This window comes from Sebastes fasciatus, chromosome 9 (assembly GCF_043250625.1).
Source record: "Sebastes fasciatus isolate fSebFas1 chromosome 9, fSebFas1.pri, whole genome shotgun sequence".
NCBI lineage: Eukaryota > Metazoa > Chordata > Actinopteri > Perciformes > Sebastidae > Sebastes > Sebastes fasciatus.
The window spans coordinates 12622382-12648556 of NC_133803.1; the positions used below are offsets into that span (position 1 = coordinate 12622382).

General features: G+C 40.5%; 1 protein-coding gene and 1 long non-coding RNA gene across 4 annotated transcripts in view; one reads left to right on the forward strand and one right to left on the reverse strand.

The window, feature by feature from the left end:
- Positions 1 to 2312: 2312 nt before the first annotated feature.
- LOC141773931 (uncharacterized) lies at positions 2313 to 7253 on the reverse strand. The gene is made up of 4 exons (XR_012595208.1): positions 5928 to 7253; positions 5167 to 5456; positions 2690 to 2747; positions 2313 to 2591 (listed from the first exon to the last, which is right to left on the reverse strand). It is a non-coding gene; the product is annotated as an uncharacterized LOC141773931 (long non-coding RNA).
- Positions 7254 to 7452: 199 nt separating this feature from the next.
- The window catches only part of LOC141773925 (VPS10 domain-containing receptor SorCS3-like), a 242980-nt gene continuing 224257 nt past the window's right edge, over positions 7453 to 26175 (forward strand). Inside the window, exons 1-2 of one of the 3 annotated variants that reach the window (XM_074646098.1) lie at positions 7453 to 8500; positions 23216 to 23283. In XM_074646098.1, the coding sequence (XP_074502199.1) occupies positions 7832 to 8500; positions 23216 to 23283 (737 nt within the window). In that variant the 5' untranslated portion in view covers positions 7453 to 7831. The remainder of the gene's footprint in view (positions 8501 to 23215; positions 23284 to 26175) is intronic. The other 2 variants (XR_012595207.1, XM_074646099.1) reach the window with 2 other exon arrangements.

The following is a 26175-nucleotide window of genomic DNA, read 5'->3' on the forward strand; positions in this document are numbered from 1 at the left end:
AGGGTAGCGCTTCTGCTAGTCGGCCGGCACTGCTCTCCCCATAGGAAAACAGTGGCATAGCCACCGCAGGGCAATTTAACCGCGGATCATATGGGGGCGGCTTTTTAATTACTGCTCATTGGAAATGATGGACACAACTGCAAAAAAAGACCTAAATTGAAACAAATCCAAAATGATCCTTTAAAACCATCATGTGTAGAATTTGAACATTTTGTACTATGACGGACCTCCACGTGGTAACAAAACATGACCAAAAATACAATTTGGCAGTCAACAATGATGCTCCTACTAGGATTGTCTCATTTATCTACAAACAAAAACATGCCATCAGAATAATTTGGAAAATGTTACAATCACATAAAAATGTAAAAACCGTTGAGAGTAAAAATGTTCAATAACATCGCCACAGAACATAATCCAGGGTTTGCAGAGTAATGTTATATCCTGGCGGTGAATGAGTTGCACTGAGGCAGAGAAGATACAGTGGCTTGAGCATGGATATTTGGTGGTGTATTTATTCTGTTTTCAGTTTCATTTGTCCCTTCTTGCATATCTTCACGGGTGTGGGTTTTGTATAGTCCAAGCGAGTTTTCATTTTTCTAATTCTGCCCGGGGAGTAAGCGTGTGCAGATTTACAGTACAATACATCTTCATATAGGCCCGTGCATGAAACATATAGTGGCTTTGACAGATCGAAACCAAAATCATTTCTCACATCACGCCATGCTGGGCAATGTAGATTTTTTGATTAACAGCTGTAATCGAACTTGAGCCCCTCTTTCTGAGCCATTTCCCCTTGGCTGTCCAAAAAAAGAACCACGTTGGATTTCGAGCTGTCTCAGACTTCAAAAGCGGTGAGATGGGAAAGAAGCGAGGAAGTGCAAGTGGAGCAAGAGAGGAGGGTGGGGCATGGTGGTGGGAATGGACTTGAAAGGAAGACAGACAGACCGAGAAAGAGAGAGAGAGAGACAAAAAGGAGAAACGTCTGTGTGTGTGGTGGGAGGAAAAGGGCTGTTGGTGGTAAGCAAATGCCTGCCAGTAGACCCAAAAAAGTGATGGAGCAGAGGACACACCACCTTTGGTCGAGTCTTAAAGTGCTCATTTATTAAAAAAAAATCTCAGAAAAGTTGCAGTTAGGTTTTTTGGCAGTATCGACTTCCCTTTCAGTCTGTGAGGAAAGCCTAAAGGATACCCACTGAATGTCCGAGTGAGCCCACACAGCCGATGTGTAAATGTAGGACAAAATCCATAATGGGGAAGACGTTTCTTTCCTCTGGCTTCTCCCTTGTCAGCATAAAATATAACACGACAGTAAACTGATACAACCATTACTTGTTTATGATGTTGGAGCGGGGAAGATGTTTTATCAGTTGTCATTCCAAACACGTACTGGTTCCTTTTAATTTGCCATGTTATACTGCTATAAATCTGCCCCAACATCATACTAATGCTAACAAGGAGAGAAGGGATTTGGATGAACTCGTTGTCATGCTGTTTTTTTTTTTATCACTTTTCTAATCTAATCTATTCCTGTTGTTGTTTGCCTTTCGCTCCTACTGGAACTAACTTAAATAAGAATAACTCTCAATTTTTTAAACATGCATATATTCCTCCCACAATAATGCCTGACATCCTAAGCAGCATTTGTGAACATGAAAGATATCCTAAAGCTAGAATCCAACGAACCAAGATTGTGTCCATACGATGATATCTCGCTGTTACTGTTCCAGTGAAAACAGAGGTCACTTTGTAGATTCGGGGAATAGTTTGCCTCAACTTTAACAAAGAAATGAGATTTATATAAACTGTAATTGAGCTGCACCAGTACTGTACAGTACAACTTGTTCTTATGACAGAAATATCACCCTTAGTTACCTTGTTTCTCCTCACCAATTCCGTCTTAATTTCACTCTTGAATTTACTGTAATGCAATTACGCATAAGTATGGCTTCACTTTCTATGGGAAGCCTCATTATACAGTGTGGCTTTGCAGATTTCTCTCTTCGTTTGTCCGTCTGACATTAAAAATAGGCTCCGTTCGGAAGATGAAATGTAAACAGAAGTGTCTTAAGCAGGGATGTCTCCCATGGGGAGAAAAAACCTGCGACAGTTAGTGGCATATACATAACAACTGAGCCAAGGTTCAAAAGAGTTGAAATGTTCATTTACGTGAGTCAAACTGCCCTTCTGCATGAAATTGCTGGTATTTTCCCTTTAAGAGACAGATCTGACAAAGTGGGTCAAAGAATTTCTGCTTGATAACAGATGGTGTTCGCTTTCCAGTAGCAATAAACAAACATGTTTATTAGAAATGAACGAGCGGCTTCATGATTGTGTTGATATTTCTGTTGGTCATATTTGCTGGCCGAGGTGTGGTGAGCATATTCGAGCAAAAAAGGATTAAAAAAACATTATTTGGAGCCGCATATGTTCACAGACATATTCTCTCAGAAGTGGTTTTAATGGTGTGGAATTCGTTGGTTCGTTTGTTGGTTGGTGGGTTGGTTCATTCAGTTTCCCTGACATAATACCGCTGCTCAGGATTTGTTGCACTTTCCCAGCATACGTTTGGCACATGATAGGAAACCAGCCTGCAAAGGTTGTCAGTCCATCACATAGTTAACAGAGACAGTCACACACATTCCTGCCTAGGTATGTCAATTTTAAGTATGAATTTCACCCAACTTGCCTGTTGGAGTAGCACTGAGAGAACATGCAAACTTAGTACTGTATCGAAACTTCCAACTCTGTAAAGGAGAAAAGGCAATGTTATCCACTGAGGCACCCCTTGTTAAAGGATCATTTTGTTTTTTGTGAATTTTATTATTTTTTTGCTGAGATCTATCGAACACGGTGACATCGCTAAAAAGAAGTCTGACAGGGCGAGAAACATGAGCAGCCAGATGATCGGCAGGTTTTAAACAAATCTCAAGGTTGACCAAACTTATTTGGAAGAGAATATGAAGGGGGAATATTCCCAGAGTTGTTCGTTGTAAGACCACAGTTTCGCTGTGCAATGAAAAATCCTGTCTCTTAGAAATGATGATGATTACGTTTTGAGAAGAAATGTAATAGCTGCCTAGATTTTGTCCCCTGCAGTGTTCATTTTGGCACCTGATTTTGATTTACTCTTAGTCTTTTGACTATTAGTTTTAGACTAGTTTTACTCAACAAAAACTAAATACATTTTTGTATAGTTTTCCTAAGGGAAGTTTTAGCCCCATATTTGTCATGCATTTTTAATTTATGTCTTCTCAGCATTTTGAGGCTACAGCTGTCTCCATCATTATTGTGTACTGTTGCCATGGTTATAGGCAGTGGCGAATTCAGGCTGTCTCACGGACAGGGGTGAAAAAAATAAAAAGGGCACCAGCAGCATGCGGTGGGGCACCAGCGTTGGGCAGCCTATATGGCACTGCATCATGTTTTTCTCCATTTTAAGGGCACCATAGAGGGCACTTTATCACATTTTCTCTATTTAAGGGCACCCATTAGTGCACTGCATCTTGTTTTCTCCACTGGAAGGGCACCCTAGAGGACACTTTATCATGTTTTATCCACTGGAAGGACACTCTAGAGGGAACTTTATCAAGTTTTCTTCACTGGAAGGGCACCCAAGGGCACTTTATTCAGCCTGATGAAATGATTGAATGACCTACCTGTCTGTCCACCTGCGTATACTCTGCCCGGTGCACTCATTGAGCGTTACCACAAGCTTCTAGCTTGACAGATTTGAGTACTAACAATAGCCATGTACATTGTTTACGCTCATAATGATAATTTCTGAAGAGTGGCTTTGGAGGGAGGCCTGAAGAGACAGGCTGTCAGTGATCCCTACTTTGTGACTTTCAACGTAGCGTGTAAATGACGCGAAAAAGCCTAAAGTCCTAATAATATCATGCTATTTATGCGCCCTCCAATGAGATCAGTTTTTTTTTTTTCTAGAGTGCAAAGGGCTTCAGTTATTTACTACAGTACATGCAAGACACAGGGAGGTGTTCCGGTTAGGTTTTGGATTGTGTGTGGTTCGGTTTAGGTAACAAAAGTACTTTGGGAAAGATTGTGGTTTGGGTTTAATGTTAATAAAGTAAACATGTTGTCTTGTGCTTTACCTTTTTCAATATTTAACCAAGACTACAATCCTTCCATAACCTGTGAGTGCCTAAACATATCCATAAAAAACGTTTATCATGCTTAATTGCTAATAGTATTGCACTGTAGGGAAAACAAATGCAATGCCTTGTCAGTGAAAATGCTCAGTGTGAACATTTGGCGACTTTGCAGATATGTTAATTTACATTATTTCCTCGTTATGTTGATAGAAAACGTACTTTGGTTAACATCCAGTTTCTTATGAAACCTTTTCGCTGTTGCTTAATTAGGTGTATATAAATGTAAATTCCAGGAGACAGGATTGCAATAAGGGACATTCTGGGTGTGCTCGCTTTGTATTTAACCTCCAAAGAATGGTGTACCCATTAATAATGATGTACCTATTTACCTCCAAAGAATGGTGTACCCATTAATAATGATGTACCTAAACGGTTGCCTTACAACCTGTCTGATCATCTGACTGCTTGTGTTCCCCACCCCCACCCTCCCCCATCTTGTGGGAATGTCTCCGTGTTTCCAGATTACACCAGTTACTTTGGTGAGTACCAATAACAGCCAGACACAATGGCCAAATTATGACAATCCAAGTTGTAATAAACTGGAAATATCCTTTAAATAATATGGATCGTGTTAAATAATATAGATGAAGGAACAAATTAACTGACCCAGCGCATGTCAGAAAATCCTGCAAACTGTTACATTACAGTTGTGTGTGAAAGATGAGCTGCAGCTGTGGGAGATCAAGCAAATTGCATTGATATCTCGACAGGCGCGTCCCCGTGTTCGTCGTGTACAGGGAAAAGGCTCAAGAACAAAGACATCAAAGAGATAATAGTAATCCAGTGATTCACCAATGAGCAGAGTTGTATTTTCCAATGACAGAGCCAGTTTATTGTCATGGCAAACTGTCCTAAACTACTCCTCCCACTGTGATTTTAAAATGCCTTTATTTCATCTAGACGATGAAGGAGGTACAAAATAAGTGTTGCCATCTGCAATAAAAGAGACTTTCTTTTTTTAATGGCACGGGGTATCGCCGAGTGGAGTGTGCACCTTGCTGTTCATCTCCTGCATGCGAGTGTGAGCTGTCTGGGTGATGGCCATTATGGTTCCTGCTACTGCCTATGCGTCTGCTCCGCCGGGATCACTGAAGTGTTGGAACTAACAAGCTTGGGATGCAGACAGCGGATGCACAAATGGGATTTTGTCCTGAAAGCTTTCGAGTTTGCTCCCTGTCTTCAGTAGAAACAGGAGAGAGGATGGTGCGGTTTGCGGGGACTGTCTTGAGTTATGCGCCACCAGAATGAGATGATTACATCTGATAATCTTGCTAATGATCTACACTGGGGAGGAGAGCACATAAAATTGAATGAGCTACACCGACGTACACAGTTTTCAGTCTCGCCCTATCATCTCTCTTTTTCTGTCTTATTCTCTTTCACTGTGGTTCAGATTTATGCAGAATCTGAGATGTTCTCCACCCAGGAAGATATGCAATATTCCTTGTCATAGTTTAAGCACACGCAAGATGTGGGGCACATTAAGACACATCTTTCCCCTAGATATTTCTTCACATATAAACACACGCGTCTTTCTTTCTCTCTCACACACACACACACGTGTACGCGCACAAAGGCACAAACACGCCTATATCCGCACAATGCTCCTCCGGCCCAAGGTTAGCACAGATTAAAAGACGTGTCATTGATGGAAGAGGCTCCTCCTCCCTCCCCGGCCTGTCGGAGTGTGTTTGGGAACAACCCACTTCATTTTAGCAGCATAATGGGTAAACAGAGTGTGATCAGTCCAATTACCCCCTCATTGCAGAGGCGTTCTGGCGGGAATGGCCTGTAGAGAGAGTGAGCTGTCTGGCGTGCGGCTGAGTTGCAACAGTAGCACCTGCTGCCCCGGAGTCCTCACTTGTATGAATCTCAATTTGTTTGTACAGCCGTGGCCAAAAAAGATACGGTGACCAAGAAGTGAGCCCTTTCTCCGAGCATGAGGGCAGTGCCGGCTATAGCCGTCTGATTGCTGTTTTCACTGCACCGTCTGAGGACATGTGCAAGATCAGAAGGTGCTGTTCTCAGCAATGAACTCATGTCAATGTCAGTCCTTCTTCCGCTGGGCTGTTTTTGTGCTCAGTTCTGGCTGTGCAGCTTTCAAGGACGGTGAATTCTCTTATCCCCCACACTACAGCGTGTTTTACAGCTCAGCAGATGCATGATTTTGCAGCCGAGAGTTCACCCACAGTACAGTAACAAGCTGCAGTCCTAAATCTGAATTCTGAAGATGTATGGTGGATGTTTTCAGACAGCGTGTTCTCTATCAGATGAAGAGTAGGACAGGACAGCTGGCAGCACAGTCTTAGTCCCCCTCTTCACTTTTACAGTTTCTCTCATGACTAACAGTCAGGACTACTTGACATGGAAGTTCGCGTCGAGTATCTTCAGGTCCTGGATTGGTTTAACCTTGAGAGAAAGGAGTAATTGCTCTCATATCTGGTTACATTCGTCCCGTTCTTGTGATCCAAAGATGTGTTTGTCGTCCTTGGAGCAGATGTAAATTCTTCTCTTGAAGGTTTTCCCTCAGGCAGCTGTCAGCTGAAGCAAACATATCTAATGTGTCTTTCAATTCTTTATCACCAGGCATCATAATAAGTAAAAAAAAAAAAAAGGCTTTTTTCTTTAAAATAAAAAGACTAAGTTACAATTTCTGTAAAAACTCACAGAGAGCTCTATCAGCAGGAAATGGGAATTGCCCTTCAGGATTCATTTGGCTCCACTAATTGAAACTAATACCTTTCAAATAGCATATTGATTTGCAGAAAGCTTATTTTTTCAAAGGTGCACAGTAAAAAAAAATAATGAATAATACAAAAATGCGAAGGCGCCAAGATTAAAACAGACTTGTTGGAGGCTGGTTGCCTGTGTGGCACCACAACTCATGGAGATGACAGCAAACACATCAGTGTGACTTCAAAGCTCCTCTTGTTTCCTGGGCTGTTGTGCAGTAGAAGGCCTGAGGTGCATTGTATTAGTGGCCTAATTAAAAAAAAAAGTCTTGGAGTGTCACCAGAAATACAGGCACAGTAGAAAAAAGCCTGCACCTCTGCAGCTTTTGCACACCAAAACGACATCATGCACGTCTGGGGTCCATTGTTAGGAAGTCCAACTGAATTTGCTCCGAAATGTACTCTCTCGCACATGCGCACGCGCGCGCACACTGTTGACAGGTGAATCCGGAGTTGATTGATGCAAGTAAATGATGTTTTTCTGTCTGTTTCAGATGCCAAAAATTGCCACACAACACTGTTCTGCAAAGCACAAATTACTTTTGCTGTCAACAGCTCCATATAGTCAATCAAGTGCTGTTTTGGATAACTTTTATAGGTTTACATAAATAGCCTCTGAATAAAATCTCTTCAGTTCCAGGATAAAATAAAATAGTGGAATGATTTTTTAAAAATTGATTTCAGCATTTTCTCTTCGCAAAACATCTCCATGAACAATGAGCTGAAATGGTTCCTGCAGTCACTCTCCATCGGTGTGTTTTCCTGATGCGCAGCGCCTCCCCAACTGGTCCCTCACTTTGACAAATTCCTGGACGTGAGCGGGTCTGCTGAATGGCTTCTTCTTGCGCGTAAAGATGATACCCTGAATGTTTTAGAAGTTGCTTTTTTTTTCTTCCTCCTCCCTGCTGGTAGACTATCTGTTTTTGGATGAACACAATGGGACTGTGGTCATTTTGGAGTTTTTTTTGCCTCTTTGCTTTCGTCTTGCTGCTGTACCCCTTTCACCCCAAGTTTGTTGTGGCTCAAGCGGAAATAAGTTCTCCCAGAGCAAGAAATGACAGATCTGATCGCCTGGAGGAGGTAACACCGCTGGAGGCACGCAAATCAACAGCGGTCCAAGTCGATAATAGCGCAAAAGTTTTAAGCGCTTTTGGATCGGAAGCAGCCGGTGCTTTGGAACCGAACAATGGCAAGCAAGAGGAGGAAGAAACACTTGGAAACGAGGCACCGATCGGCACCAAAAAAACACCAAACTGTGTCAAAATACCTGATGAAAAGTGTGGTAACATTTCCGAGGACAACCAAGGGCGACCTACTGCGAAAATAATGTTAGAAAATGAATTTTCTGGCACAAGAAAGAAGAAGGCAAAAAGGAGCGCCGAGAATGTGGATAGGAGTATAAGTGGAGAGAGATTTGCGGACACTGTCCAAGGTGTTTCCAACTCCAGACCCGAGTACCGGCGCGCTGCTGGGGAGGAAACCAGAGGGTCCAACCCGAAGCAAAGTGAGCCTCACCTGGACACTTCTACTTTTGCTCTATCGGGAGACTCTGCGCACAACCAGGCGATGGTGCACTGGTCCGGACACAACAGCAGCGTGAGTTTCAGTTTTTACAAAAAAAACAACACTTCATAAGATCATAAAAGGTTTAAGAAAACACATAACATTCCCCCACACTGATAATTATTATTTCTGTCCGCGCATTTTGGAACATTCTTTAATAGATTACCATGATTCTGTTCAAGAATGTTCCAAATTCCATTTTTACGCACAGATGTTCCAGTGCGCACGAGGGGAATTCCTACCTACAAACTAATTATTTCAGTCTCACATAGTCTTGAATTGTGCATTTTCTCTTTTTACATGCATGATTGTGTTTTTTTTATTATTGCTTTATACATTAGAGGTGATGACTGTATAAGCGGATTGCGCGCCTGTTGGTGTATGGACGCCTGATGGATGTGACTGTGCACTTGCAGGATTCCCTCTCTTTTTTTTTCCAAACCAGAGTCATTTATATCAACAAAGTCTTTGTCACCTGAACTTTTAAACTGAACAGTTAACCCCGCAGGTTACATTTATGTGACACGGAGTTGCAGGCATTTTGACAGCAATCACAACACATTAATTATTTATGAAATAATCAAGTAAATGTCTCAGGAAAAGTGCGGGTATAGCGACAACTAATAGGGATTGTGTGTCCAACCTGGCCCTTAATGTGACGCTGATGAGACACAGTCTGACCTTTTGGGCAAATGAACCGTCGCTGACATTTTGACTCAACACTTTGCTGGTAGTTGTCTAATTGGCTGGATGAATACAGCATTGCAATATGTTTGTTTTGTTGAAATGGTGCCAAGCTTTTTTTGCACTCCAAAACAGGTTGATGGGAACGTGCACAACTTAAATGGCTGACAAGATATTGCAGCAACCAGCCAGACCCCCCCCCCACCCCCTCCCCTTACACACACACACCATTCCACCATCACAAAGACAAAACCATGGAGATCTTATCTCTTACTTTACATATACGGCGTGCAAAAGTGTTTGCAAGCTCCAGTATTTATCAGGTGCAAAGATCTTGCAACTATAAACAGCCTTGTACAAAAGAAAGGAGCTACTCTGCCTTTTTTTTACTGCAGGTAATTCAGATCACCTCAGTTTGTTGGACAAAAGGGTGTGTGGCAGCAACATTAATCTGGGACCACATCACAAGCCTTTTGTGTCCCAGAAACACTCATACATTATCCAAAAAATGCAGATATCTTTATCTCCAGATGGCTTATTCAATTCAACCTCTACTTGTATTTTCTTCTACATTTTTGGTGACATACTGTATGTCATAACGTAAGAGGCGTCACAGACTTATGGCCACGATGTCGATGCATTGCTGTAGTCTCTACGGACATAAACCAGAAATGCACCCGATAAAATCTGATTTGTGGGCCCCATTGTGAAATGTGTTGTTGGTTTGAGATGTCTTCACCAACGATGGCCTTTTTGTACCGCAGGACACTGTTCACTGGATCATCACTGATGGGCTTGTCACTGCAGCCAGTCAACATTTGAGATTTATACCAGTCTGAACCCCCTCCCTTTCCGTCTGTGGTCCCAAAAGTACGTGTGGAACTGCGGAGTTTAAATTGATGGCATTTTACGACTGAATGTTAGAGCCCCGGCTATATTAGATGTAAATGACTGATAATAAATCCAATCTAAAAGGGACATTTGAAGGAAAATTACTTCATTCCTGTGGTCTGGGGTAGCTCTATCAAATATTCACTTCAAGACTTTGCCTGTGATCTGGCCAAGATGTGAAATCCCATAGGGAGTGAAATGAGAAAGATGTAGAAGGTGATGGTGAAAGCATCAGGGGGGGATCTTCAGAGTTCAGATTTGATAAAGAATTTCATCGTATAAAACCTTAAATCTGTCCACAAATCAGTGCTCCCAACTATTATTTGATTTCTGTGATTGTCTGAGACATCAAAGCCTGGAGTCATAGCTCTCTCTAGTCTCTGACTTTAAGAGAGATAACATTGATTGGACTCGACCATGGGAATAAAACATATACTGCACGAATTCCCTTTTAAATTCATGCTTCTTAACTACATGTAGTATTGATTGACTGCATGTCTCTCACTTCTTATGTCTGCCCTGAATGTGAATGGGGATGGAGGTATAAAGAGTCGTGATTTATAATGATGGGTGCCGTAAATAAGAGCAAAAGCAGGAATTAAACAAATTAAAAATATGAATAAATACACTTGGCTGGGGACCGCCTTTATGGTAAATCATTATTTTAGTCTTTTTTTGCCTCACATGAGTGTTCACGCTGTGATACTATGTTGGTTATCTTTTTAAGCAGCCATTGCAGCACATCCTACACTCAAGAGATGCAGAGTCCCCCCCTGCTGCCCCCCTGAAGGCAAAAGTCTTAGTGCGCAAGCCAGCTGGTGATCAGGGAGTTATTGGCAGCCAAATGATTTTAGGCTCCTGATTGACCATTTTTGCAAGCTCCTCACAGACAGATGACCAAACTAGGACACTGTGTTGAAGTTAATGAGCGTCTTTATTGACATCAAATCCCCTGAGATTCTGTTGCAGAGATGATACTGTACGTTGGTGCAATTAAATCATTAGAACGTGTTGCTTTTAAGTTTCGCTTTCACTTTTACAACGTAGTAGGTGAAGCAGGTCCCTACTGACCCACATATATGAGACTGATAACGACTGATAATTCACCTTTATTGTTAAATCGGGTGGAATATGGGTCTGGTCATCTTCATTGGTCTGCTATCAGCTCTGGGAGGAGCTGGACATTGATGAGGCCAGCTGTTCTTCTTGGCTAAGGTGTAAATCTCGTTTTTTGTTGTTGTAATGTTTCGTCTGAGGTGGCGAGGAGTCAAACCAATCTGTCAGCTGCTCTGTAACATCTCTTCGTCTTTTTCTGCTGCGACTGACTGGGAACCAGACAGGCCTCCTGGGCCATGTTGTCCGCATGCTTAATCAGAACGAAGCGGTTATTGTTGCACATAATCTCAACGGTATAAATAGACAATAAAAAAAAGAGGAAATGGCACGGCCCTGGGGGACACTTGTGTTTAAAACCGGTTCATTAGATAGACAGCCATTCCATTTAACATGCCAGAGCTGGTTGCATAGAAACTCCTTGATCCATAAAATCAAATGGAATGGGTTCCCAATTCACAGAGGCATTTGACCAGAGTTTGTGGGTGTTACGGGATGATGAAAAGTGCATTAAAAAGATGCCTCTGAGGTGTTCAGATATACAACAAAGGGAAAAGTTTCAATGTGGTTTTGTTTTTCTGATAATTTCCCACATTTCTCTTTCATATTCGTCACACACACAACCGCATTTTCTTGGTTTTGCAGTTATAGTTTGGGGTAAAATCCCTTTTAATACAAAAAAGTCACACGATGTTCATTCAAAGGGGGCCGATAAGCGACCTTGTCAAACCTTTTATGCACGCACTTCTCATTATCCACTGGCCCCCTGGTTGCTAGCAATGGGGATTTTGATCCAAACGGCGTTTGATGAAAATCAAAAGTAGTTCATGATTTAACATTTCAATACAAATTATTTCCCATCTGTGATAGAATATTCTGCAGCACCTCTGCATTTGGACATTTTGCAACTAACGATTATTTTCATTGTTGATTAATCTGTTGTTTATTTTCTTGATTAACTGATTACTTGTTAGGTCTATAAAATGTCAGAAAATAGTGAAAAATGTTGATCTGTGTTTCCCAAAACACCAACATGACGTCATCAAATGTCTTGTTTTGTCCACAAATATCCATGATATTCAGTTTACTGTCATAGAGGAGTAAAGAAACCAGAAAATTCACGTCACATTTAAGAAGCTGGAATTAGAGAATTTTGACTTTTTTTCTTAAAAAATTGTTCAAACCGATTAATTGATTATCAAAATAGTTACCGATTAATTTAAAGGTTGACACTTAATCAATTAATCGTTGCAGCTCTACATCTGATTCAATTGATGTTCAGTTAAGTTTCAGATTCTTTTTTCCTCCAAATTATGTATTTTTAAGTGGTAGCCAATGGAAAAAAATAAAACAAAGGTAATTTTTTTTCTACCAGCCATTTCCATCCTCCACCTGCTCGTCCCTCGGGGTGTCAGCACCATAAGTCTGTTCATTAATCCAACCCGTCTCGAGCCTTTAGGGGTGCACTGTCCACTGATGTGATTGTTAGACGCTGATAGAAACGGCAGCAATCCAGCGTGCTATGTAAGAGGTACACCGCTGGTTACAACGGCAAAAACAATTTCTCAGGAGCCTGGGTGGGCAATTTCTAAACATTTGCCGAGAGAAATTTCCTATCGTTGTAATTTTTTTTTCCTATGGTTTTATTCTACAGCGCACAGGATCCAATTTTCACCCTTTCTATAGAAATAATTCAGTGAAATCCCAGTTTTTACTCCTCAAATGACATGCATGTGTGCCCTTTTTTTCATGAATGATTTGTGCTTGGGGACCGTAATGCATCACATCAACATGGGCTTTCAGCACTTCCTCAGCACTTAGACTGTAGTTTTGGCTCACAAAGTGCATTTTAAATGGCAAATATAAAGGCCTGCCACCAGTTGTATGTTGAAGCGCACTGTCGTTGCTTGATTCCTATCTGCCTCTCTTATCAGTCACTCCCTCTCTATTTAACATACACACACACATACACACACTTTAATCAAAGTGACAAAGCGGGTGCAGAATTATATTTGACAGGTTTGCATGTGATTAATTAGCTTTAATAACTGTCGCAGTGTGGTAGACACATACTAAAGCTGTGATTAGGTTATGAAAACAAATTTATGCATTTTCTGATTGGGAAAATCACAAAATTCAAATTGGGAGATGACCTCTTTATTAATCATCACAGAGATAGTTAACACAAACTGTGGTACTCAATGAAAGAAGTTTTTATGCCTAAAGGTCACGGTTGATTTTGTTCTGTTCTTTAGTTTCATCGCTCGTAATATCAGGCATAAGTTTGGTAACATTAGACTGGCAGCGGCCTTGAAGCAGCATTTTGCCTGAAGCAACACAGCAGTTACTATCATGTTTAAAGATGACGGGGATTGCTCAGGTGGCAGTCAGCTTAAATAATGGTTTGACTTGGCAGTTCACAGTGACAGGAATGTATTAGTTGCAGGGGGAAACGGTTTTTCCTCTCTAGTGGGATAGAAAAGACCCAACCTAAAGCACCACACACACACACACACATGCACACTGAGCAATCAATGGAGATGATGGAAAACTTCCAAACACAAAATGACACAGCATACTCACTCAATGGGTTCCCTGGAACAAATCCTCTGAAATGAGGAGTTTCTTTTTGCTTTGAACAAAAACAAAAACTCCAAAAAATTGAGTTATAGTCAAAATCAGAAGCTATATAAATGGACAAAAGAGTATGGGCGAAATTATGGCAGTGATTCGGAAATTATGACAAAATATTCATCAGCGGAGGAAAGACTTGACAGAAACTCCACATCATTTACACCAGTTAATGATTGTACTGGAGCGGATGTGTCATCGATAAGAATGTCATGAGACTATAAATTATTTAAACAACTAAGTATTGAATTTGAAATAACATCTAATGGTATTCTGTGCCTTTAGACACACTGCGATAGTTAAATCGTGCTCTTCACAAAGTCTAAATGACCATCTCTGATTACATTCCCATTCATTTCCATATTTCTTTCTATTTCTTTCAATGGCTGGTAATTGAAATTTCATCATACATGGTGTTGTATTTGGTGGTGCTTCTGTTGCCTGTCTTTGCCCAAACATGTCTCTCTCTGATGTGGCGATGTTCTGTAGATGGCTTAGTACTGCAGCTGTACGCATCCAAAATGAAAACTATGTGTGACAAATACGGATCAGACGGTTTCTGCAATAAATATGTTAGAAAATAAGTAGCTTTATGTATTAACGTTGTTAACGTTTTTGTGACCAAGCTCGCAAACAAACCGCAAAACAAATGAAAATCTCAAAATGTCACATTATACACAATTCATGTGAAAGGGCATCTGTGTAATGATAACCAAAAACAGCCAATATTGACCTAATGTGACCACATTATCAACCCGGTCTCCTAGAAAGGATGGTTATATACCTCAAATTTGCCACAGCAAATACATTTTGAGGCAAAAGTAATGCAGCCCAGATTCCATTTTACATCAACATAATAAGGAAATATCTGAACGTGTCTGCAAAATGTTCACTGACAACGTAATTAACTGGTTAGCAACCAAAGCGTGATACAACTTATTAATGGATATATTTTTGGAACAAAACACTTAACGGTAGTGGCATTGGTTAAATAAAGTCATCAGTGACTTAAAGCACATCATATCTACTTCATTAACATTAATCAACAATGCATACACTTCTGTTATGATTTGACGCTATATAAAAATGAATTGAATTAAATTAATCAAAGGCAAGGCGAGTTTATTCATTAGCACAATAACATGGAAATAGAATACATAGAATGCACAACATGAGATAGAAAATAAAACCCACTGAATAATTTAAAAAAATCTGCATTATCTGCAAACCACTTTTAAGACCAAGAGAATATAAATACAAGCCAAATTAGATTAAGACAGATATTAAACACAAGAAGAAAGGCTACAGTGTAGTGTAAGAAATTAATTATTGGATTTAATAGAAGGCAGCAGCAAACAGAAAAGTCTTCAGCCTTGATCACAATGTTTCCTAACTTTAAACAAAGTGCTTTGTTGCCTAAACCTAACCACATGTGGGACTCAGGATCCAGACCCTGGTCTCCCTTGGAACCTAGCCCTGCACTTTCAACGCCCACCACTGTGCCAGATGTAACATATTTATCAGTAATGGATAGCACGTTCTCATCCCCAGGGTGTAAAATACGATGTCTGTATGAGACGCACCAGGCTTTCAATTACCTACAATGTAAACCCATCCGCGGCAATATTAAACACACAGAGAAAGTGCTCCAGGAGTTTGGTGAAGAGCGAAAAGACACACATTAGGGCAGGTGGGAGGGACGGTGGATGGGTCCAACAAACACAAGGCTTTCATCCAGGAGACTGCTCTTTGTGTCCTGTGCTTTAAGTTTCACTTCTCTTTGACTTTACAAATGTAGTAGTTTTCAGCCCAACCATGTTGTTTTTTTCCTAAACCTAACTAAGTGGTTTTGTTGCCTAAACCTGAGCGTGTTAAACGTGTTTTTGTTTGAATTCACAACGTTAAGCACATGTTTACTGCGACTGTAAAGTGGGTCCTGACAAAGGGTCGTGTTGTAATGGACATTATTAGGTTTTTCTCTGTGGAGGGAAGGACTTTTACCCCTCAGAACTCTGTTATGTTTTCTGACTGAATTCAAATTCAACATGAAAATGAAAGCGTTTTGTTGGTCTTAATAGTATAATTAGGCAAACCAAAAACCACGGTTTCAAGCAATGAAAATATATCTACTTCAAATCTTTCAGATAACGTTACATTAAACGTAAAAGGTCATCACTTACATGAATAGATCTAAGCTTTTAGCATCACAGAGCTGTGACTCTGCAACCAAAAGGTTTTCAGCCTCGTTGTAATGAACTGACATGACATTTGGTTTTGTCGGTCATCAGTTATCAGTAACTGCGTGTCGAGCCCATTGAACTCAGTGCCCTGTCAGTCTGAATCATAATACCTGGAGAGGAAAAGGGGCCGATTCACTGGACTCTATCTTATCAGGGGAGACCACCCGAATGGTACTAATTATCACAAGACCTCCAAAACAAATTTGACCAGCCCAATTGGCTGGAAAACCACCCAGTGTGGCATCACTGAATCCTTCTAACATGACCGTCTTTCTATGAACCACTGAACATAATACTGGCAGCATTTATGTTTCCCTCTAAATGTAACTGTCAAAACAAATAAGCATTATATAAACTTAATTTCTATGGAGACATAACAGGGACACATTTAGCTCATGATCTGAGTCCTACAGCACTTTTTGCAGTAGAGGGGGGGCATTTTAGGTGGAGGGCCTCTCTCTCTTCCAAAATCTCAATTTGGATCCACTTCCGCCTTTGGCTCCAGCTCAGACCCCCGCGGGCAGAAGCCGAGCCATTAGGAGCCAAATCTGTGAAGGAATAGAAGAGACTGGAAGAAATGTGTTGCGTTGCTCAAAGTACACACCAACTAGTGTTCAAATTGATCAAAAACCTGTTCATTTCACAAAGATTTTATTTTATTATGTTTCAACCCTGGTAAATTTCCAATCTCTGTTGTAGTCCACGGCTTGATGAATAACAGGATAGCTTTTACAAAAAGAAGCAAATGTAGTCATGCTACTTTACCTTCGACTTCTGAACAATAAATATGAGCGAACACGAGTGGCACAGAACAAAATAACCCTGCAAGAATAAAATGCTAATGTTGTATTTTTGGCTCTCCACTCCGCTTACAATGCATCAAATTAATTTTAAATTGCACGGGATGTGACTAAAACTTTGTCAAATGTGTAAAAACATTCAAATGACTTCTAAAATTGCCATCAGATTTGCCCTTGAATGCTGCGTTCCTTGTTTTTTTCACCTTTTGTGCAAACCACAGTGCATTGTGCCGTGATGTCAGCATCAAAACACAAAGGAAAAATCTAACAGACCAGTGTATATTTCTATACCTGGTCCATTAAACGCATTTCATTTACTTTTTTACCCCCAAGCTTTCTTTATAGAAAAGAAGCAGATCAATCACAATCTTTTATCCCACTAATGGCAAACAGCACAGTTGATTGTGTATTGTGGTTAGAAGCAGAGAGACATAACATGCCCACAACATCTCCTCACAATAGAGCTGGGTTTGAAGTGAAACTCTTTTCTATTCAGCCCATTTCATTAATTTCCCCCCATAATGGACTGAATTGATTGCTGAGACCCGCATTAGGGCTATATGACCAACGCTCAGGAATCAAGAGGATAAGCAAACATATAGACAGCAGACTAATGCACGAGGGACATTTCGCTGGGGTTTTACTTGATGAAAGCAGCGTCCCCAGAGTACGTTTTCATCCACAAAAGTACAAACAATCAATTTGGTCCACAGATAAGATGGGGACAGAGTAAGGCCTCTCTTCGACCGCTCCATTTCTCTTAAAAGACGCCTGTCTTTCCTGCTAAGTGCTCTACTTTGGAGACATCCTCGCCGAGCCACAATCAAGATGTTGCGTTTATATCCCTCCACCCACTTGCAGCGCATCTTGATTTTGCCCTCGTCGCTGTCAAGCCTTAAAGAAATTTATGCAAATTTGCAACCGATACTGTATTTCTTTTCTCTGCAGGTGTTTGCATCAGATAATTTCTAATGGATGCATGAATATATTAATCTTTAATCTTATGAGGGAGAGAAAGAAGTTACAGTTTATGTCTTCGGTGTTGTGTGTTGTGACACTAAAAGTTTGGAGCTCATTTTGATACACAGATTACTTTCTACGCCGATGGCATTCGATTTTAAGTGTGTTTGGCTCAACAAAGGACATAAAACAATATTTTTTTCCTGCGTTTGGCTGGTGATCCTTCCCCCCTCTTATCACAAGAAATGAAAATTGAGAGTGATAACATGCTCTCAGTGTGCGTAGGAGATCTTGTTTTAATTAGCTAGTTGACTTAAAGAAAACACAGTGTTTGTCAAATTACTCAAACGACTCTTTCTCGCCCTCAGCTTCTGAATCCCTTCACTTAATGAAGTTGAGAATGTAATGAGCTTAAAAACAAATGAAACCGGTTTTATTTTTGTGTCCTCGGGATTGCATCTGCTTGAACAGGCCAGTGAAATGCAGTGTATTGAGGTGAACAATGCAGTACCAGCTTGCGCTTCTCACATTGATATGCCAACTTCGGTGTCTGATAATGACCAGGATGCATTAGGGGGCCCCCATGGATCTGCATTATTTGGTAGACTTGGCTCTTCCCACTACAGTTTTCACCCCGCTTCCTCTTCCAAACCACTTCTCCTGCTTCTTATTCAAAGCAGTAATGGCGTTGAGTCAATTTTGGGTAATCTACGCTATGACACAGGTATGAAAAATGATGTAAAAGCTGGGCATCACCCCAACCCGGCCTATTACAGGCTCCATTTGCTCTCAAAAAACATTCTTTGTAGTCAAGAGTTTTTTATTCTGTAAGGATTTTAGGATCTATGGTGATCATCAGTGTTTTTTATGACTATGTCTTAATTATTTTATTATATTTATTGCTTATGTTTGTATATATTGTCATGGTATATAGCATGTTGTTATTTCATCAGCTTTACATTTACTTTTTGATCTGATTTTATTCTTTGACTTCTTCACATTTGATCTATTTTACAGTATTACACTGCAAGTCTGTGTTATAGCCCGACTGATGCTGAATTTTTTAGGCCGATATTATAGATAATTGGTAGTAAGAAATAAACATGGTAGATAGTAATATTTTTTAAACATAAACAGACAATATAAACAAAAAATCTTGATACTTGATAGATTCTTTTTTTTAAATTGAGAACAGATTTTTTTGGCCACATGGGGGCGGTGGAGACAAGTTGCGAACATTACATTGACATATCATCACCTTTTAAATTGAAAACTTATAAAACAGCTGCTTATTTACACGTCTCCTCATTCATCATTGATTTGAGATTGAAGTTGTGTTTGTGTCCTCCTCTCTTTTAGCTCTGTTTTTGGTCTCCACCATCTCCTGTGGGAAATATCTGGCTCTTTAGCTGCTAAAAGCTCCAATATGTTAACTAGCTAGTTGCTAACTGTGTCTGTCTGCTATTTGATGCATATGATACATTATTATAAAAATATCGATTATAGCCTCTTACAAAATTGTAAGCAAGAAACATGCTAAGCGGGACATTTAAAAGAGTAAAAATCAACTTGTCAGTGCTCTCTGGTAGACAAACTATGTAATTTTAAATGACCTCAAACCTAGTTTGACATTTCTGTACTAGAATTTCATGTTACTTATTGGTCGACATACACCAATACCAGTATATATGCAATAAGCTAATATCGGCTGATGTATCGTCTAGCCCTATAGTCTGTGTTACACGTTTTGTAACGTCTGTGTTGTATGTTCTGTGCACTGCTGCCTCTTTTACTCCTGCAAAATATTTTTTTAGTCTCAGTGAAGCACTTTTCTGGTTAAATTAATATTATCATAATTATTATAAATGATAAAATTATGTGTATTATCATCTTCATAGCCTGACTCTCTAGCTGGAAAATAGAAAAACATAAAAAGTGCACAAAAATAGACACTTACTGCACACCTGCATCTACACACAGCCCAAGTAAATAAAAGAGGATCTGCACTCAAGGCTTGTCGGATTATGTTTTTAATTCCATCATTTGACTGATTCAAAACCCACTCTACTCTGCTTATCAAATCTGATAAGGTCACAAAAACTGACCTCCACACAGCTGACAGAGAAAGATGGCATATTTGGGTAAAAGCCAGCTTATGATAGCTTATATTTATGACATGATTTAATTAGCGTTGACACATTTTAGCGAGTTGTCAAGCATTTTGATGTGGTGGTTACACTTGGAGGAGGTAAATAGACGGGTTATTCCTGTGAGATGGTTCTGTGTATGGATGTGTTTACCCTACAGAACAATATACAAAACCGTATGTGTATTCATGAGAATGGAAATATGCATCATTTTAGTGGTGAACTTTTCACTGGATGCCAAAGGTGAATAAAATAGAGATATGTGTCGATGCTTCTCTGAGTTGGAGCCGTTAGCCATGTTATTACAAAGAGCCTTACATCACTCACTGATATCAACTTTGGGGGTCCCTTGGAAATTAATTTAGATCTTTCAGTTGGCCCCTCCGGCTAGGTTCAAAAACAGTGCCAGATCTACATGAAAGTGGCTGCATTTCTTACATTTCTAAAGATTGCTCCTACTTCCCGTTGTGTGTTACTCCTGAGAAGGAAAGAAACAACAATCTGGAGGTGAGATTTTTAGAGTAAGGGTCCCTTTTTTCCCTTGGCTACCCAATTAGACAGGAATGGTTTTTGACGGGTGCCGCCTTAATGATGCTTTACTGGGGGCAACAGGTTCCATTTGGAGCGCCGTGTTGGAAAGCACAATAAAACCGCACTGATGTGCTGCAACAGTCTATTTCATTTTATTAATAGCCATATTGCAGTACAGTACACAGAGATGATTCATACCTAAATAGCGAGCTGTGTAAAAAAATCCTCTGCCCACCAACATGGTGTTGAGATGCCTCTCACGTCCCACTGAAGCACTTTAAAAAAATTTGAGCGAGAAAGAGTTAATACCTTTGCATGGCCAAACAGCACCTGACTGTGCCTTTGTTTTGTTTTTTCTGTCTTCTCTATGTGCTGGTTCCTCGTGAAATATGCTGGACACAACAACAACAACAAAAAAAAAACAGCAAAAGAAAGTACCTGGAGAGCCTGTTTTTTAAAAGGAAGAAAGGAAAAGAAACAAAGACAGAGAGATTGAAAGCGAGGAGAAAAGAAAGGGGAAAAAAGGAAGCAAAGAAGGGAAAGAAAGCGACAAGAATAGAACGTTAGGATAAAAGGATGACTAAACCCAACTCCTCGGAGGGGGAGAGCCAATCTGAAAAATGATTGGTTGACTTTCCCGGGGCAAAGCTCTCTTTGCTCACATCAATAAAACATAAACATGAATAAATGCACTGCTTTTGGCCTTCCAGGGTCCTTACTTAATTTCATGTATGCAAGTGAGCGATGATACGCATGGAAAATTGTATTTACCTAGAAGGCTCAAAATAATTCTGGGAGCCATTTTGTGTTTGTTTGCTCCCAGTATTTACATAAATGCAGGGCTGCGCCATAAACTCCTAGAATTTGTGCTTAATGCCGCTTCATTTGTCGGGTTCTCTGATGTGCAAGTCATGCGCTCTCCTACAGCATTTGCATGTAGAGTAATAGCTCCCTATTGACTTTAGCCACAGATGCACAGCTATCAATAATGTTGAAGACGTGGGAACACACAGTCCCCCAGTGATGTACTCCTGATGTATCCACTTAGGGACAAATCATCCAAACAGTCATCTGCCTCACTAGTCTGTTGGTCCCTGAGGTACATCTTCACTGACCCAATTCAATGGGTCAGCTTTTGTTAATGAGCCGACCGCACGAACACGTTGACAACATTTAAGACGGAGCTCCTAATGACAGCTTGGGTGCTGAGAGGCTTTTTCTTATCAAGTGTTGCAATTTGGGGCTATTTTTAGACGCCGTTTTACGTCCCCAACTAAATTCGTGAGCATTTGATGAAATTGGATCCACGTGCAAGATGGTGCAAGTGATTGAAACCGATAAAACTGTGAACATTCATTCGTTCTTGCACTCAGTTAATTTGCAGTGCTGTATATTTGAACGCCTTTGGTTGGGAATGAACCGCCTCTAGTTTGACACTGATAAAATCAATTCCAGATTCAATTTACCTCGTAGTATTTGTAATGTCCCATGATGACACAGAGTCATTGTTGTTAGGAAAAGAGAACTGAAGAGACAAACGATCAACAGTTTGGCAGAGTTTTTCTCTTGTATCTATTCTTCAAAGCAGGCAATTAGGCCTAACATCACAGCCACTTAACTAAGTCTGTACACCAAATTGATTCAGACTCCAGCGTTGGACCTTGCAGACATGGTGCATTTAGTTATGCAAATGCTTATCTCTCTGTGTGATTGGTTAATTAACCTGCAACGCAGATAGTCCCAGCCATGCACAGTGGCCATTTGATGGCTAAATTGTGGGTCAATTGGGTTTTTAACATTTTCAAAGCAGGCTTAGAGGCATGTCTTTGTTCCTCCGAGTCTTGTGTGGCTTTTCTCGGTTTAATGACTCGTTCCGTGGGTCCCACAAGGTTAATGTGTTTAAACTCACTGTAATTGAGCTTTTGACATATCTTTCAGGCTTTTTGAAAAAAGTGTCATATTATGCCATGTTCCTGCTCCTTGATTGTTATTATCTCCCATTCCTTCTCCCTCCCTCCGTGGCCAGCTCTAAACTCTCTACCCCAGCCCCCCCCCTTTCTACCCTGAGTTATGAGCATCCCCATGGGAAGTCATTTATAATGCCATTGGAGTGACAATAATTCGTTTGCACACCATTTCACTCTGCCCTCTGTGCCTTGGCAGGCTTTTATGGGCCACATTTTTGTTTCCCCCAGAAACACATTGTCCAACCATCCTCAGAGAACACGCAAAAGCATTTAGCCAAAACCGGAACTGGACGTCTTCCAATAAGTAAGAAATAAGTGACATAACATCTTCCAGAAGCATTTGAGGTCAACGTTTGTTGGTGCTTTCGCAGCTATACTTCACTATTTTGAAAGTAAAAAGCAAGACAGGAGGAAAAAAGGGAAGGAGAGAGGGTTGCGCGGTGCAGCCGCCGACTGCATTTCTTTTCATTGTTCAGTGAACAATTATGTTCAGATTTTGCTGTTATGTAGGTATCATTCCACATGAGATACAGACACAATTCTTGACAGCCCCGCATGGATTTTCTTCAGATCCTGCCACCAGCAGACTGACGTCTCCTGACAACATGAGGATCACTTGTCATTGGGATAACATACTGTATGACTCTGATATTTATTAATAAAGGGATGTAGCAGACGTGTTGTATTCATTCCACGCCATTAGGTGTAGACAGATAATGAGCAAAAGCTTTTTAGTGCAGACGTTGGCATGTAATTAAGCATGTCTGTTGCTGCTATGTTGCAGGTGATCCTGATCTTGACTAAGCTGTATGACTTCAACCTGGGGGCCGTTACCGAGAGCTCACTGTGGAGGTAAGTTTGTTTTTAATCATTGCTATTTTCCATCTAAATGGAAAGGTCATGGCATCATTGCAGGGCTTTTATAAAAATGCAAAAGCGCGGCCCTAAAAACAATAAGGATAATATATTCATAGAGAATGCAGCATAGTGTAAGTGTGATTTATAGTGTTCTCACTTGCTAGGATATGAAAAATCAAGTTACACTGGAAGGCAATATGAAGTATGTTTTAATAAAGCAATCTGAAGTAGTTCAGAATGAAGTACCCTCCCCTTTGCTTCCTTCAGTCCCATAAATAACACAACTGAGAAACAATCTTTTAGGAACCTATTTTCTGTCCATCAGCAGAGACACTTTTTGAAGGGCTATTTTTGAAAGATGAACCGGAAGACTTATCTGAAGGATTCTTTGTGTCTCTTCTCGTCTGACCTAGAAACTTCCTGATGGAGTTTTCTTGATTGATTGCCATCCGTAACCTTTTGTTTCAGAAGCAATTGACATGCAATCGCTACTGTATAGCCGTAGTAATTCCATTCAGTATGTATTGAGAGGTGAGTTACGGTGCCCTGTCGGATCATAAATAAGAATGGAATTCATTAAGGATTATACCACAGAGGCCAATCCAGCCCTCTCATATGCCTTTTTTCTCACCTCTCCCATAGCCTGCAGAGAACTCATTTCATTCTGAAATACATGTGAAAAAGAGACCATCAGTCCGCCAAGCATAGACTTTCAAATTAATATCTGTTTCACCAGAGGCGCCGCTAAGATTTACACCCGACTTGACACATTTTGAAATCCCATATTGTGTACAGGAGGTCTTCCATCATCAAGGTGTCTGCTTAACAAAAGCACCACGAGTAAATTAGAGTGTACCTAGGGGGGCGCACGGAGGCTCTTAGTATGGGTATTAGAAAAGCAGAGATTTGAATGTTATGAGAAGAAACGGGAGTAAATGATTTCTGTGATAACACAATAAATGATTTATGACTACAGCTCCGGGCCACTGTTGGTGGCAGAATGCAATGTGCAGATCAATGGGTGACTCGCAGAGGCTTTCTATACACACATCGTGTCCCTTTGTGTTTACCCTTTCTGCTAACGAAACTTCACATTATAATAACGCCATTTAAGAGGCTTTCTTCCACAGCCTCAATCAAAAGACAGATATGGCGACTGAAAGGAGTACTTAAGCACAAATACAAATGTGTCGAGGGGTAAGTCTTTGTAAACAATGCCGACACCAAATGGGAAGATTCAGATTAATGCACAGACAATGATAGCAGACACTGGGTATCTATCCAATTATGCAGTGAAATTACATTTGGAGGCACGCAGGTAGAACTGAGAGCGTGGATTGGCTGTTTTGTGGCGTGGAGAAATATGAAGATTGGGATGACAAACACATCTGCCCTTGTCATGGGATGCATTGGACTTGTAAGGGACAAGCAGCATCTTAACATTTTGCGACAGACCTACAATAAATGTCTTATTAAATTTAAACACGGGCCATTTAAGTAATGAGGACCAAGAACTGTCTCATTTGTTCTCATTTATTGTTCTCTTTTTATCTGCTTTTTAACTTAAACCTGTCAGCTTTGTGTGCTAATTTGTTGCACTATAGTATCAGAAATACCACACTCCCGTGGTTCCCCTGCTGAAAAGAAAACTGAATACAAGAGGATGAAACTAAATATCTAAGTCAGTTGAAAACAGAGAGAACAAAAGGCCACTAATTTAAGATAAAAAAAGACTGCTTGAAAGGCTTTCACCACTGCTCTTTGAATTTATTCCTCATCGTCTTTAATGTACAAACATCTCCTGGCATGAAAGGAGAGTAATGGCTTATCTGCTGTAAGATAACACTGTTCATCGCTCAGGATGTTGTTATATTTAAGGACTACGCTCATGTTGGATGTTTTTTTTCCTTTCACTGTAATTTGCATTTACTGTATACACTTACCACTCAGCGGCCACTTTATTAGGTACACCTTGCTAGTACCACGTTGGACCCCCTTTTTTTCAGAAATTTTTCGTGGCATAGATTCAACAAGGTGCTGGAAACATTCCTCTGAGATTGTGGTCCGTATTGACATGATAGCGTCACACAGATGCTTGTTGTTCCACCACATCCTAAAGGTGCTCTATTGGATTGAGGTCTGGTGACTGTGGAGGCCATAGAGAGGTGAAGTCACTCCCCTTCCGGTGGACCCCATGAGACCTTATTTCGGAAAAAATATTAACGGTGGTCAATGGCGAGAGACAAATATTTTTTTTGATCTCATTTGAATTGCGCCATGAATCACACATATGTTTGTCAATTTAAAACGTAATTTTGCAAGTCAAGAAAGTCTGTTTCACGTAGTATCATTTATTTTTGTGTGTAACCACTCCGTGAACTACATCTCTCGTCTCGCACGATATACGGTACCAACACTAGCTAGCCAGCTAACTGCTGTGTTCCACGCACAAATGTATAACGTTATCTTACCTGATGTGTTTTATCCAGTAACTCCTGGTCTTTGTATCGGCCGGGAAGCGAAAGAACGAGCGAGACCGGTTGCTTGTGTGAGTACATTTCAGTACGAAACACACAGGCATTGTAATTTCAGCGAGAGAGACGTCACTTACGCAACTTTTGGGTGCGTCGTCTTTCTAATTACGTATTTTCACAGTCTGATACTTCAACAGTTTTACGACAAACTGCGACTTTCTTGACTTGCAAAATTATGTTTTAAATTGACATTGACATTCAAACGGGATCAAAAAATTATTTGTCTCTCGCCATGACTACCGTTTATATTTTTTCCCAAGTAAGGTCCCATGGTGGTTCACCGGAACGGGAGGGACTTCACCTCTATATTTGAGTACAGTAAATTCATTGTCATGTTCAAGAAACCAGTTTG